The sequence below is a fragment of the Plecotus auritus genome (assembly GCF_963455305.1).
Source record: "Plecotus auritus genome assembly, chromosome: 5".
In the NCBI taxonomy this organism is placed as follows: Eukaryota; Metazoa; Chordata; class Mammalia; order Chiroptera; family Vespertilionidae; genus Plecotus; species Plecotus auritus.
The window spans coordinates 116,461,029-116,477,111 of NC_137776.1; the positions used below are offsets into that span (position 1 = coordinate 116,461,029).

A 16,083-nucleotide genomic window follows, 5' to 3' on the forward strand; every position below is an offset into this window, starting at 1 on the left:
CTATTGGTTTTTAATATTTCGTGAGCTAAGTTTGTTATAATACAAGAAAATGAAGTCTCCTGAAAGTCTCCTAATAATCATTCACATTATTACTTCAGGTCTACAATATTATAAAGGGTATTATATCTTATAGTTAATTTTGTACCAGTAAAATATCTTCATTCCTCATAAGTCCTTTGCCACAAATATAGAAAATAAAACAGTTCACCATGCTTTTATATATATATATATATATATATATATATATATATGTATGTATATATATATATATATACACATATATGTATACACACACCAATTATTTGAATCATAACATACAGTGTATTGTTATGCCTTTCTTTTTTATTTTTGCTTTTTCTGGTTATGGCTTTCTACACTCATACAGAAAAGCATAATGAGAGATGTGCTATAAATCTATGGTAGCCTCATTTTCTTACGTATTGTAATGCAGTATTAATTATTAGAAAAGTAACACTTCTTGACTCCTCATACACAAATATCTTAATAATGTAATTTTTAGATAGAAACAATAAAAAATATTTCAGAATATTTTCATAGAGTACTAGAAATCTAATTTTCATTCTTAAGCTTTTCTTCAATTTATTTCAAATTTCTTGAATTTGTAGCAAACCTCCATGTTTAGAAATGAAGATCAAAATACCTCACATATGTAAACTAGAAGCCTGGTGCACAAAATTTGTGCACTGGAGTGGGGAATCCCTCAGCCTGGCCTGCGCCCTCTTGCAGACCAGGAGCCCTCGGGGCATGTCTGACTGATGGCTTAGGCCCACTCAGGGCAGGCCTAAGCTGTCAGTGGAACATCCTGAACACTGCTGCAGAGGTGGAAGAGGCTCCCGACAGCACCGCTAGGCTCGCCAGCTGTGAGCCCAGCTTCTGGCTGAGCAGTGCTCCCCCTATGGATTTGTATAATAGCCTTTTATTATATAGGATAACTCTACAGCTCATAATGTTATTCTCTTATTTTGTGAATCGCAGAATAAGAACTGAGTAAAACTGCCTCTTTCACTCTGTAATTCTGATTTAGTAATATGGTACTACAATATTTCTTATACAAAATGTACTCATCTTCTTAAAATAGATACCTTTAATCCCAGTTTTCATTCCACTCAAACCTTGTTGTGTTACTGGACGATCTGCAACTTTAATCTGAGAAGACAGAACTCCTCCTGTCCCTATGAGGCCACCACGGGAGCCTGGTCTTGCAGTTCCAGGTGATATCTAAATAACAAACAAGATTTCACCTTTAATAAACTAGAAAAGCACTGTAACTCTTACTGTTAAGACCGAAAAGAGAATATTAAATTTCAGTTTGACATAATTTGTAAAATAGTCCCATATTTTTTGTTTGAAATATAAAATAGTGTTAAGTAAAATTCTTTAAATTTTAAATTTCTATGTGTAGACTTCATAATACTTCAAAACTGGAAAGAAGTTAAATGTCCAGATATTTTTCCTCATATAACCATAGACTAATAGCTAAATAAGTTGTAGTATATAACAAAATAGTTTACAAAAAAGTATTTTATAATTTCATTTTCTAAAACAGAAAGTCTGGAAGATTATACAAAAAATAGTAACAATGGTTTTCTCTATATAATGATGTTATAGTTCATTTTTATTTTGTCATCTGGTATTTTCAGCATTGATACAGAAAGTACATATTACCTTTAAAATCAGAAAAAAATTTTCACTTTTCAAAAAAATTAGATATAATACCATCACAAGATAGCCCCACATGAAAGGGTTTAATTCATACAGCAAGCATTCACATTATTACTTCAGGTCTACAAAATCCAATATAACACTACACACCCTGAGGAAAGAGCAAGACTCCCTTCTTGTCAGTGCATATAGTGAGCACGGGCATGGGAAGGTATAAAAGATAACCTGAAACTGCTCCAAGTTACCCTTCTTTTATCTTCCTTTTCCACTTTTCTTTTTCCTGCCTCATTTCCAAACAGTAAAGTAATAAATTAAATATGTAGTAGAAATTTTATACTGAGGTTGGATACAACCACTGTCATTCATTTTGATTGTTTTTAATTGTTAGCGGTAGCCTCTAATCCTATCAGCTAACATAGTTCTTAAGTGATTCTGAGGATTCCTTGGTAATTATTTTGAGTACAAGAGGGCAGCAATAGTGACACATTCCAGAAGAAATTGTTGGACACAAGAACACTGTCAACAAATTCAAATGTAATTAATTCAAGCTTATTGTGAATGATCCTTGTGAGAGAATGCTAAATCTCTCCCTGGGTAATTCTTCTAAATAATTTCCTCTTCAGCTCTATCCTATCTAATAAAAGATCAATATGCAAATTAACCATCACTCCACTATACCCACAAGCCACGCCCACCAGCCATGCCCACCAGCCAATCAGGAGGGAATATGCAAATAAACCCAACCAAGATGGCTGCAGCCACAGAGAGCAGAAGGGAGGCTTGAGTTTCCCTGGCAATGGAGGAAGCCAAGCTTTCCGCCTGCCTTTTCCGGCCCAGGCCTCCACTCAATGCTACCAAATTTCAATTATAGAAGATACATAAAGCCCAACAGAAATGGAGGCAGCCATGGAGCTGGAGAGAGAAGGAGGCTAGGTTTGCCCGCGGTGATGGAGGAAGCCAAGCTTCTGCAGCCCTGGCCTGCTTTGGCCTCTGCTTAAGGCTACAAAGTTTCAATTATAGAAGATAAATAAATCCCAACAGAAATAGCTGCCACCAAGGAGCGAGCAGGAGGCTTGGCTCCACTCCAGGCTACAAAGTTTCAATTGTAGAAGATAAATAAATCCCAGATCCCAGGGCCTCTGCTTGGGTCGCCGGGGGGCATGGCCGGCCTGCAAACCACCACAGGCCCCTTGCCCAGGCTGCCCTACACCCCAAGGGAACCCCCACCCTGATCCTGGACACCCTTCAGGGCAAACCAGCTGGCCCCCACCCATGCACCAGGCCTCTATCCTATCTAATGAAAGAGTAATATGCAGATTGACCATCACTCCAACACACAAGATGGCTGCCCCCATGTGGTTAAAGATCCTGCCCCCCTGTGGACACAAGATGACCACCACAAGATCGTCAGCAAGGGAGGGCAGTTGGGAGGGGACAGGCCTGCAAGGGAGGGCAGTTGTGGGCGATCAGGCCAACAGGGGAGGGCAGTTGAGACGGACCAGGCCTGCAAGGGAGGGCAGTTGGGGGCGATCAGGCCAACAGGGGAGGGCAGTTGGGAGAGACCAAACCTGCAAGGGAGGGCAGTTGGGGGTGATCAAGCCTGCAGGGGAGGGCAGTTAGGTGTGACCCGGCTGGCAGAGGAGGGAAGTTGGGGGTGACTGGGTCTGCAGGGAAGGGCAGTTGAGGGGGACCCAGGCCTGCAGGGGAGAGCAGTTGGGGGGGACCAGGCCTGCAGGGTAGAGCACTTGAGGGGGACCAGGCCTGCAGGGGAGGGCAGTTAGGGGCAAACAGGCTGGCAGGGGAGCAGTTAGGCATCAATCAGGCTGGCAGGGGAGTGGTTAGGGGGTGATCAGGCTGGCAGGCAGAAGCGGTTAGGGGCAATCAGGAAGGCAAGCAGGCGAGCAGTTGGGAGCCAGCAGTCCTGGATTGTGAGAGGGATGTCCGACTGCCCGTTTAGGACATCCCACTGGGATCGGGCCTAAACGGGCAGTCGGACATCCCTCTCACAATCCAGGACTTCTGGCTCCCAACTGCTCTCATGCCTGCCTTCCTGATTGCCCCTAACCGCTTCTGCCTGCCAGCCTGATCACCCCCTAACCACTCCCCTGCCAGCCTGATCAACACCTAACTGCTTCCCTGCTGGCCCGATTGCCCCTAACTGTCTTCCCCTGCAGGCCTGGTCGCCCCGAACTGCCTTTCCCTGCCGGCCCAGTTGCCCCTAACTCCTCTCCCATGCAGACCTGGTCCCCCGCAACTGCCCTCCCATGCAGGCCAGGTCCCCTCCAACTGCCCTCCCCTGCAGGCCTGGTACCCCCACTGCCCTCCCCTGCAGGCCTGGTCCCCCCCAACTGCCCTCCCCTTTAAGCCTGGTTGTCCCAAACTGCCCTCCCCTGCAGGCCTGGGTCCCCCGCAACTGCCCTCCCCTGCCGGCCCAGTAACATCTAACTGCCTCCCTTGCCAGCCTGGTCACACCTAACTGCCCTCCCCTGCTGGCCTGGTCACCCCCAACTGCCCTCCCCTGCAGGTCTGGTAACCCCTAACTGCCCTCCCTTGCCAGCCTGGTTACCCCTAACTGCCCTCCCCTGCTTGCCTGATTGCCCACAACTGCCTTCCCCTGCAGGCCATCTTGTGGCGGCCATCGTGTGACCACATGGGGGCAGCCATCTTTAACCACATGGGGGCAGCCATCTTGTGTGTTGGAGTGATGGTCAATTTGCATATTACTCTTCTATTAGATAGGGTATGTGTCAGTGTTTGTAAATAGATAAAGTCTGGAAGGATACATGTCACACTGTTGACAATGATCATACCTGGGGTAGGAGGAAACGCTGACACTTGTTTGTTTCTATATTTTACAATGAGCATTACTCTTTTAAAAACTGCAAACATTTAATAGGTAAAGCACCTGGCAAATATTAGGTGGCCAATAAATGTCACATTCCTTTTAATAATATTTAATTAACAAGCATAAATTCTTACTAGAATAAAAAAGATATCCTAACTCAGTACTACATATGACTTTAGAAAAGTCATTTCAATATAAATTGATGATGATATTACCTGAAACTCTAGAAAAATCTCAAAAATGTAAAAAAACTGATTTCAACAAAATTATTCCCTCCCCAAAATACTGCTCTTGTGAATTAAGCATAGGACCCAACATTATCTTATAGTCCAAACTATATATGTACCTTATGAGGTAGTAAAACCATTTGTTGTAAACATCAGAGAAATTATCATGAATATTTTGGTGTATTCACTTCTTTCTGTGTACATATAATTTTATACTAAATTACATCACACCTGTGTTTTTTTTTTTCAATTTAATACTATATTACATATATTATTTTCTAAAATCTGCTTTAAAAAAATTTTAACGGGTACCTAATAGTCTATGATAGGGATAGATATATAATTTTTTTATGATTCATCTGTTGCAAACCCATTTAGGTTATATTCAAATTTCACTATTATAGTTATAATGAAAATGTAGCCCTAACTGGTTTGGCTCAGTGGAGAGCGTCAGCCTGAGGACTGGAAGGTCCCAGGTTCGATTCCGGTCAAGGGCATGTACCTTGGTTGTGGGCACATCCCCAGTGGGAGGTGTGCAGGAGGCAGCTGATCGATGGGAGTCTGAGGAGATTGCCTGACAGGAGCCGGGACTGCAAAGAAGGAAGAGGAAGCGGCCATGGGGAGCTCTTCTAATCCCCCTGCACGGACACCCAACCCCAGCCCCCACACCCCCGGGGGCCTGGGGAGGTGGACCTGACAGGGAGAAGACCCAGCCTTGGGGGTAGCTGCAGCCTGCACCTCCAACTCCTGATCTCTTCCCCCACCACCCCCACCAGGGGCACCCACAACAATAGCACGCTGGCGACCACCCGTCAGCACCCCTGAGGCACCCGGGGCCTGCAGTCCACCGCTGCCAGGCCGCCTCAGCTATGGCCAGGCACACCTCTCATTTCTACAACTCCACACCCGGGGGAGGCAGACCTGAGAGGCCGACCATAGTCAGACCCTTCCCCTACCCCCAGCAGAATCAGTGCGGTCTCCACAACGGAAGCGTGCCACACCTCACTGGGGGCGCACCTAAACCCACCCTCCTAGCCCACCTGGCTCTGCCCTGGCCCACCCCCCACCCAGCTCCAGGAGATTGGAGCTCCACTGTGAGCAGGTACAGCTGCGAAACAGCCATGTACAATTTAAAAAATGGCGCCAAGCAGGAAGGTTTGACAGTTACTCCCCCTTCAGCCTCGCCGCCCCCCTAACGCCCTGCCCCCCACCAGCGCCTCCAGGGATGACCACTGCTACAGGGCTGCTGGCCAGAGCCTGCCCCTCCAAGGCCTGAGGAACACTCTGCAAAGCTTCCATAGCTACAGTCCCAGGAAACATTCATGCCCTCCTCCCCTAATCAGCACCTGCTACCTGCGAGAGTATCCGTGAGCTTAAAAATAACAATCCCTTCCCGTTTAGACATCACTTACTTGATGAAACATTTCTGGGTTTACTAGCTCAGAACCTCCTCATGACAACCCAGTGAGGTAGGCGGAGAAGAGATTACAATTCCCATGGTATATGCGTATGTATTCAGAAATGAAGCTCAGAGAGGAAAAGTGTCACGCCCAGTGGTTCCCAAGGTGCAGCACACGCCCCACGGGGGGTGGGGGAGAAATTTTATTTTAAGTGGGGGAAATTCGAGAATGAGTTAACAGTGAATTTGTTGCATTTCTTATGGTTCTAGGGGGCCTCATCTGCAGCGTATCCTACATAATAAAAGGCTAATATGCACATGACCGAATGGTGGAATGACCGGTCACTATGATGCGTGCTGACCACCAGGGGGCAGACACTCAACGCAGGAGCTGTCCCCTGGTAGTCAGTGTGCTCCCACAGGGGGACCGCCGCTCAGCCAGAAGCCGGGCTCATGGCTGGCGAGCACAGCGGCAGTGGTGGGAGCCTCTGCTGCCTCCGTGGCAATGCTAAGGATGTCCGACTGATGGCTTAGGCCAGCCGTGGGCAAACTATGGCCCGCGGGCCGGATCCGGCTGTTCTATCCAGTTCTCTTGCTCTCCCCTTCACTCCTTTACTTTGAATTTATATTAGTTCACACAAACACTCCATCCATGCTTTTGTTCCGGCCCTCCAGTCCAGTTTAAGAACCCATTGTGGCCCTCGAGTCAAAAAGTTTGCCCACCCCTGGCTTAGGCCCACTAAGCCGTCAGTCGGACATACCCCAGGGCTCCCAGACTGTGAGAAGGAGCAGGCCAGACTGAGGGACCCCCCCCAAGTTCATGAATTTCATGCACCGGGCCTCTAGTCTTACATATAAGCTCTTAATATTTTTTAAAGTTTGTTTCTAAACTGCTGTGGCAACCAGAACATTGTTTTACTTATTATTTATAACATATTTTTATATTAAACTATAGTACTTTCTTATTTTTTTTTATTGTTTCAGATAAATTTTAGTTTTATAATGATATCCCCCCATGCGTGTGTGCGCGCACGCACACATACCCACACACACTACCACCAGAAGAAAACTCATTGAATTTAGATTGGTTTATAACTTTAATACAGAAAGAACTCTTAAATATTCTGAACTCTATGTATGACATATATATTGCAAATATTCCTTTACCAGTTTGTCATTTTTCTTTTAGCTGTTCAATTGTGTTTTCAATATAATAAATTAAAATATAAAAATACCCTCTTTGTCAGTATTTGTGTCATTTTACAAAGTCCTAGCCCATACTAAGTTTATATGAAATACTTGCCTATGTTTTCTTCTTGTACATTTGTGATTTCCCTATTTTTAAATATAAAGTTTCTAACATATCTAAAATTTTGAGTGAGGAAGGGATCAATTTTTTAAAAACAAATGGTTTTCAGTCATTTGAATACACTACTTAATACTCCATGCTTTTTCAACTAATTTGAAATGCCACCTTAGTCATTAATTAAATTCTTACATGTCTTAATTCTGTTTCTGGTCTATCCATTTCATTTGATTTTACACCAATACACTACACCACTTGAATACTTGTAGTTTTAAAATACATTTGCATATCAGCATGAGCATGCCTCTTCTCTCTACAGTGTCTTCCAGACATTGTCCCACATTTATACTTCTCAACATTTTCAAAAAACAAACATGTAGTCTGTTCATAAAGTAAAGAAAGAGCAAAAAAGAATTTATTATTATAGACAGGCTTTCCAACTTTACCAAGATATATGCACAAGAATTCAATAGATTTATTTTAAACTTACTCCAGTTGCCACTCGAATATTTCCTGATGGGGGTCGGATTCCAGAAGGAGGCCTTCCTGTCAACCCAATTCCACCTCGTGAAACAGGGCGAGCGGCTGCTGAAGGTTTGTGATTACTGGCCATTGTTTGTTCACTTTAACCACTGTTTAGAAACAAGGAATAGTTCAATTCTCCTTTGATATCTTCTATAGCTAGAAACTAGTGACCCACATACCCTTCCTTCAAACATTTAATCCACAATGATTTTTCTTATAAATTGCCATTCCAGGTATTACTACAAGGCTGAGCCTGATTTAATTTTGTTCAAATTTGACATTAATGTCCCATTTAGAACCATAAAATCATTTACTACAACATGACTTCCCCATTTCCTTATCTACCGTGTTTCCCCGAAAATAAGATATCCTCCAAAAATAAGACCTACCTACAGGTTTCCTTCTGAGTGAAATATAAGGCATCCCCCGAAAATAAGGCCCCAGGCTCTGTCTCAGAATGAAAATTAATTTACCGTAAACTGGTCGCTAGGGCCGCCCCGACTGGCGTCTAGCAACCAGTGACGTTATGCGGAGTCCTGACGTCACTGCTGTGTGGAGGCGGAGCAGAGGTCGGAGTGAGCGGTGAGCGCGGGGCGGGAGAGAGGAGGAGACTTTCAAAGATGCGTGTAGAAGAACATGAGGATTAGAGCGGACGGAACACGGCGAAGGTGGTGAGTGCTGGTCTGTCTCTGGTGACACTACCTGATGCTCGCGGCCGCCTTCATGATGACTGAAGGTTCTCAGTCAGTGGCAGACCCTGCTCCAGCCCAGATCCAGGTCCCAGCAAGCCCAGTGACAGTCCCCAGGCAGGCCCCAGGGGGTAAATGTCTGATAAAGGGATAGGGGGGATGTCTGGTGAAGGTGTTCCGTGGCACAGGGGTGGGGGGAGGGGGATCACTTAAAATGACACAGGAGGATCAGAGGGGGCAATCAAAATGACACAGGAGGATCAGAGGGGACAATCAAAATGACACAGGAGGATCAAAAAAGGTTACTAAAATGGCAATCCCCCCTCTGATTCTCCTGTGCCATTTTGATTCCCCCCTGTGTCATTTTGAGTGATCCCCCTCCCCCCACCTTGATACCCCAATTCCTTTTTTTTTTACCCCTAGAAATGAGCGCAAAAAGAAAAAGCTACTCCGTGGAGTACAAGAAAGGAATCGTGGAAGACTCTTGGGGCCAAAATCTTACTGCTTTCTGCAAAGAGAAGATGTTGAGTATCCAATTGGTCCGAAAATGGTGAGCAGAGTATGGTAACCTCATTGAACAAGTGGACAAGGGAAATGCTAAAAAGCGCAAGTGTGGATCAGGTCGGCAACCATTATTTTCCGAGCTGGAAGACCTGATCTGTGAATGGGTTGTTGACAGGAGAGCAAAGGCTTTGGTTGTGAATAGGGCTCAGATTCAAGAATTTGCCCTTGCAATGGCACCACAGTTTGACATAGCCCCCGAAGTCTTCAAAGCATCAAAACACTGGCTGGATAATTTCCTTCAGTGAAGTGAACTGTCTTTAAGAAGATCTACAACATTGTTTAGGTTGGAAGATACTCAAGTTATTAAGCGAGCACTTGCATTCAAGTCCTTTATTGATGATGCTGACTTCTCTAAATACAATCTTTCCAACATGATTGCTATGGATGAAACTGCAGTGTTTATGGGCCAATCATCTCAAACAACAATTGAACAGCGGGGTGCCTCCTTAGCGTACATTCCCTCCACTGCTTATGAACGTGCATGTGTTTCCTGTATTTTGGCAATTCGTCTGGATGGCACTAAAATCCCACCTTTAATCATTTCTAAGGGCAAGAAGGAAAAGATTGAACGTGTTTTGGGCGTTTTTATTCCTAAAACTGAAAAAGCCTGGGCCACACAAGCAGTTATAAGGAAGTGGGTCGATTTAATGCTGCCACTTGTTATGCGAGGGAGCCAAAGAGGTCTGCTAGTCTGGGATGCAGCCAGCACTCACCGCGCTAAAGACATAAAGATATTTCTTCACGAAAGAAAAATAGATCAGATAATGATTCCCGCAGGAATGACGGCCTATCTCCAAACTCTTGATATTGCAATAAACAAGCCATTCAAAGACAATTTGTGCATGGAAATTAATGATTACATTGAAAATAGAATGGAGAGAAATCAGCGTGGAAACTTTGTGAAACCTAAACTGCAAGAAGTTATGACTTGGGTGAAGAATTCATGGGAGAAAATCACTGACAGTTGCATTGCAAATGCACTGCGATCAGGCTACCTTGACAAGAAGTACTCATTTAAAGACAGTGCTATTGCTAAACATGAGAGATTTGGTCCACTGATTCTGAAAGAAATGGAGTCACAAGAAATTCACCAGGAAATTCAGGAATTGGATTGTTATGATGATGTTCCAGAAGATGATGACATGATTGTCATTGAATAAATGAGTAAATTCTTGATACTGTAGGATTCACAGTTTGTCTGGTTTGTGTTGACAACTACCGTACTACCGTACTGTATACAGGTAATAAATTTCCTTTATTTTCATTTAACAATTAATGTGTACCGTATTCTTCTTCATGGAAAAATAAGACATCCCCTAAAAATAAGACATAGCGTGTCTTTGGGGGCAAAAATTAATATAAGACACTGTCTTATTTTCGGGGAAACACGGTATATATAAAAAAGGCTAATATGCAAAGTGACCCCTCGGGAGTTTGACCGGAGACCGGGAGTTTGATCACTCGCTATGATGTGCGCTGACCACCAGGGGGTGGCGCGGAATGAAGGAAGGCCCTGGCCCACAGCCAGAAGGCCCCAATCGGCCCTGATCACCAGCCAGGCCTAGGGACCCTACCCTTGCACGAACTTCGTGCACCGGGCCTCTAGTTATCTTATCAAAATACGAACCCCTCTAGTTATCTCTCCCATGCTCTTATCCCACAGGCCAGTAAGTTTTCCCTCCCCTGACATATCCAGCTTCTTTCTGATCTCCTAATCTTTTCTCTGTGCTTTCTGGTACATGATTGACTCCCTTATATTCTGAGTCCTGTTATGAAGTACTTCCATTTACTGTTCCCTTTAACAAAATATTGGCTTTCCCAAAAGCACTTTTGGTAATGAATGCTGTTTTAGCTTCCTGTGCTACAATTCCAAAGTTAAGGAAAAGTAGGTGGCATTCTCCTTGCTTTCCAATGTCACTTTCAAAACATTATTCTTCCTCCCTGGCCTGTGTTTCTCAGTGGTTAGGGCATTGGCCTGTGCACTGTAGGGTTCTGGCTTCGGTTCCTGATGAAAGGCCCGTACAACTGGGTTGCAGGTTTGATGCCTGGCTCCAGTCAGGATGTGTGTGGGAGGCAACCAATCAATGTGTCCTCTCACATCAATGTTTGTTTCTATCTCTCTTTCTCTCTCTCCTTTCCACTCTCTAAAAATCAATGGAAAAAATATCCTTGGTTGAGGATTAATAACAACAAATAACATTATTTTTCCAAGCATTTTAAAAATAAACAGAATTCTCTTCCTTTGAGGACCAGGGAATACAACCATATTGCCTTGGATCTTTCCTAGTTGTTTTTATCTAGGTACCTACTACTCTCTCCCCCAACTTCAGTAAGGTCTTTATACCTAGTTTAGTCTATTCTAGTCCCACTAACATCCTGGTTGACTTTCATATGGATACTGGATTCAGTATCTAAATTCTAGTTTCACAGTTTCCTCACCTAAATTTGGCAATCATCTCAACTTCATTTCAGATACCATGGCCAGACCAGGTGCTTGTCACCATCTGGAATTACTTAATCTCAAATATTTAAGTGAAATACTTCATTCTCTGACTTTCATCTCTTCTTTTACCCCTTTCTCATCTTTATTCTCACTGCTCCTCTCTTTAAACCATTTCCCTAATTCACTTATTCTCTCCCAGTTTATCAACCCCTTCCTTTACTCATCAGAATATTAAAGTTTTGGCTGATACTTTAACACTTTTCAAATTATGAATCATGACCTATTAGTGGGGTTGTAAGAACAATTTGGTAGATTATGTTTTCAACATGAAATAAAATAGAAAATGTAAGAGTTCACTGGACATAAAGGAAGGGTATTGTTTCATTAAATTTTTGTTTCAGTTATATCTATATAAATTTACACATATATTTGTACTGGTCTGTAACGATGTAAAATGTATGTCATATTATAGGTCATGTTCAAAAGTTTTAAAGAAACTGATCTAGACTCTTTTCTCCATTTTCTCTCTCTAGATTCTAGAGAGAGAAAATGGAGAAAAAGAGTTCTCAAGACTCTACCTGAAGAGATGGTATAAGAGACTAAAAATGAAGGCCAAGAAAGCAAATAGAAAAACTAGGAGTATGTGTCAGAGATCCCAAGAGAAAGCAGGAATGGTCAGCCAGGCCATTACTGTTGGGAATTCAAATAAGATGAACACTGAAATGTCCATTGAACTCCCCATTGAAAAAAACATTAATGACCTTCACTTCTAAACTACTGTCTCATAAGCACCATCAATTATTTCATATCCTTGAACTTTCCTCAACTAATCTGGCAAAATCAGAAATTCTCCTCTACATCCAACCTAGACTACTGAACATGGCTGGTAGAAATCATAACTATACAGACTGGAATACTGCAAAGTAACAATCACCAAAGCTTAGCTGTACCCTCATCGCGGAAAATTTTATTTATCCTTGACAAGCGACTTTTCTCCTAAATGATTCCAACCCTTAGCCATTTTCCTATCTACACTTTGTTCCTGCCACTCTCAGCATAAGACTCAATTTCCTACTAATCTGACAAAATTCGGACTTGAAATCCATCATGTTTGGAGTACACGCCCTTGTTTAAGATTAATCTCTATTCTGACTTACCCTCTTGATTCCATCTTCTTTGGGACATTAGACTCCCTTTCCTTGTCCCCTCTCCTCCTACCCCAATCTTCTTTGGAATTATCCCACTCCATCCTATATCTTTAAACTTTCTTCATTCTTTCAGTCTGTTATGTTCAATATTTCTTAATCTTAAAAATTAATTTCTTGATCCTGAAACAACTTTTAACTCTGTCCCATATATCCTATTCCAATGTAGCCAAACTCTAAAGAATAGCTTATACCCACTATGCTCTACCTTTTTAATTTCCACTATCTCCTCAATCTCTACTATTCCATTCAAATGGAATATTCCAATGCAGCTAGGGATGTAAATGGCATCTGTTACTGGTGACCACTCCTACATGAAACCATTCCATGACACTCCCCTCTTGTGGTTCCTTTTTCAATCCTTTCCTTTTTCAGATCTTCCTCTTGGTAACACTTCTAGTCACACAAGTCAGAAACTCAGTCTTGATTTCGTCCTCTCCCTTATTTCCCATAGCTAATCACACAGCCCTACTGATTTTATTCATAAATGTTTAACATGTACCTTTTTCTCTATTCCTATAGCACTGTTCAGGGCCTGATGGCCTCAAGTGGACTATTATACTAGCCTCCTTACTGGTCTGCTTATCTAACACACATTTGCCTGTTATCCTTCCTAGAAATCTTTCCACAACTAGTCCATAACCACCCCTTCTTAAATTTTAAGTTATAGGCTTGTCCTATATGCTACTATGCATCCTGGGCATATCTCTCTCCCAGTATATGTCACACCAATTGAAATTATCTGCTTAAATATTTCTCTCTTGAGGACAAGCCCTGGATTTCATTCATCTTTAGGTCCCCAGTATCTAATAATGTATCAGCGCCAGGCAAAAACTGTTCTCCTTTGGTTTTTTTAATCCTCACCTGAGGATATTTTTCCATTGATTTTTAGGGAGAGTGGAAGAAAGAGGGAAAGAGAGAGAAACATCGATGTGAGAGAAACACATCGATTGGTTGTCTACTAGGGCTCTGTTCTCCTTTGTATTTTTCTGAATTTCCTCCCACATTTAGGCACTATAAATTACAAAACTTTACTATATTATTAAAAAAGAAATGAATTGCCCTAGCTGGTTTGGCTCAGTGGATAGAGCATTGGCCTGCGGACTTAAGGATCCCAGGTTCCATTCCAGTCAATGGCACATGCCTGGGTTGCAGGCTCAATCCCCAGTGGGGGGCACGCAGTAGGCAGCAGATCAATGATTCTCTCTCATCACTGATGTTTTTATCTCTCTCTCCCTCTCCCTTCCTCTCTGAAATCAATTTAAAAAAAAAAAAAGAAATGAATCATTTCTTGAACTAAAATGATTTCTCAGTTTCTACACTCCATGCCCACTTCTTGGATTGCTTTTATTCTATAATTTTTCGTCCTTTTTCTTGTAACTCTAACTATGTTGATGATCATAAATCAATGTCTTCAGGTGTGTCCTTTAACCCGGGCACCAATTCTAAATTTTCAACTGTTTATTGGAAATTTCTACTCAGGTATCCCATTATCACTTCCTATTAGCATGTTCACACCAAACTGAAAATCTTCCCATTCCAACTAGCTCTATGGTTCTATTTCCTTGCCATTTTGAACTAGGTGGACAAAGAGAGTTATTATTTCAAATGGAAAAGGGAATTTTATGAAATAACATTTTGAAAGGCAGACAAGGTCTATGGTCAAAATGATTTCTCCCAAAGAAAGCTAACACAATAAACCTTTGTTTCCAGCAGAATTACTCAACCTTACTCTAGCTTTCCTGATAACTTTAAGAAAGTACAATAGCCGAAGTGTTGCTCGGTGGTTGAGCATGGATATAGGAGGTCATGGTTGGATTCCTGGTCAGGGCACATGCCAGAGTGCCGCTGGAGCCCCAGTAGGGGAGTGCAGGAGGCAGCCTATCAATGATTCTTTCCCTCTGAAATTAATAATATATATATATATGTATATATATATATATATATATTTAAAAAAATAAAATTTACAGTATATCAGATTTCTACCTCAATTTCTTTGCCACTGCTTTCTACCATGATAAAAACACAGTATAAGATCAAGTCCTAGGTGGCAATATAAAAGGGAGGGGTCTAGTAACAAAAAAGCCACTAATTTGGGGGTTATTCATACATACTCAAGGAAGCCTGGCCTTTGGCTCCAGAAAGATAAAGGATACAAACTTCAGCTCTGACAGTTACCACCTCCGGGGGTGTATCCTCAGCTATAAAATAGCAGGGGGCCACAGCCTCTATCTTGCAGAGCTGTTAAAATTACAGATAGCATATATAAAACACCTGGCTCCTAATTGTGATTACTATCGCTATCTTCCCTAAACCAGCCATTTTAACACATATAAGGAAGTATTAAATTGCTAAGTCCCTTCTGCTATAAAGGACAGACATACATCTATTATTTTGAGTAAAATCTCTGAACCCTAAGAATTTTTTCTTTGAGGCTCTTGAATCCTTCCCATTGGTCTCTTGGCAGCTCTGCTCAGAGGACAGTGAGAGGTCTCCGCGCACGCTTTGGCCTGGCGACAGGCCTGAGAATCACTAAAAAAAACCGGAGAGATCGGATTTGTTTTGTTTGAGCGCATCAGCATCTCCAAGGTGAGATAATAGGTACGGAGGGAGGGAGGGAAAAAGGGAACTCGGGATTTCTCACCTGTGCCGGCGCGGCAGGAGGGTGGTCGGCAGGCTCGGCTAAGCCACCACCGGGAGCACCAGCCGCCTCACGAACGCGCCCACTCGCCCACCCTGGCACAGCTTTCCTGGGCCCTCAGGGCTAAAACCACTGGAGGATCCGCGCCTCCGCGTATCCCGGCAACGGGGGCGGGGCGGAAGAGGCCCCTCCTCCTGATTGGCCAATCCTTGGCCTCGACTCCTAGTACCTACTGGCCAAGCGAGAGTACAAAGTTCTCGCGAGATTTGAGTCACTCCAGGCTTTTCTGGAAAGAACGGAAGTCAGCCAGCTGACTATTTTATTTGAAAACCTTGTGGGTTTTGTTTAAAATAATCAGAATAACCCTCTGATTGTGTGCCCGACCTGTACTCACAAGTTTTATTACATTCCTATGTACTCTCCCATCTGTTACCTTGTAATACGTTGTTTTGTTTTAATGTTTTGATTTTTTAGAGAGGAAGGAAGAGGGAGAGATGAAAACATCCCAGATGGAGAAACACTGACTCCCTACCTTTTACACTCCCCCTGCTGGCGA

The 16,083-nt window shown here is 43.0% G+C and overlaps 1 protein-coding gene across 4 annotated transcripts in view; it reads right to left on the bottom strand.

Moving 5' to 3' along the window:
* The window catches only part of IFT74 (intraflagellar transport 74), a 113,607-nt gene extending 97,880 nt beyond the window's left edge, over positions 1-15,727 (bottom strand). For 3 of the 4 annotated variants that reach the window (XM_080667993.1, XM_080667996.1, XM_080667995.1), the window contains exons 1-3: positions 15,531-15,727; positions 7,951-8,092; positions 1,104-1,239 (exon numbers count right to left, since the gene is read on the bottom strand). In XM_080667993.1, the coding sequence (XP_080524119.1) occupies positions 1,104-1,239; positions 7,951-8,073 (259 nt within the window). In that variant the 5' untranslated portion in view covers positions 8,074-8,092; positions 15,531-15,727. The remainder of the gene's footprint in view (positions 1-1,103; positions 1,240-7,950; positions 8,093-15,530) is intronic. The other variant, XM_080667994.1, reaches the window with a different exon arrangement.
* Between the last annotated feature and the right edge of the window lie 356 nt (positions 15,728-16,083).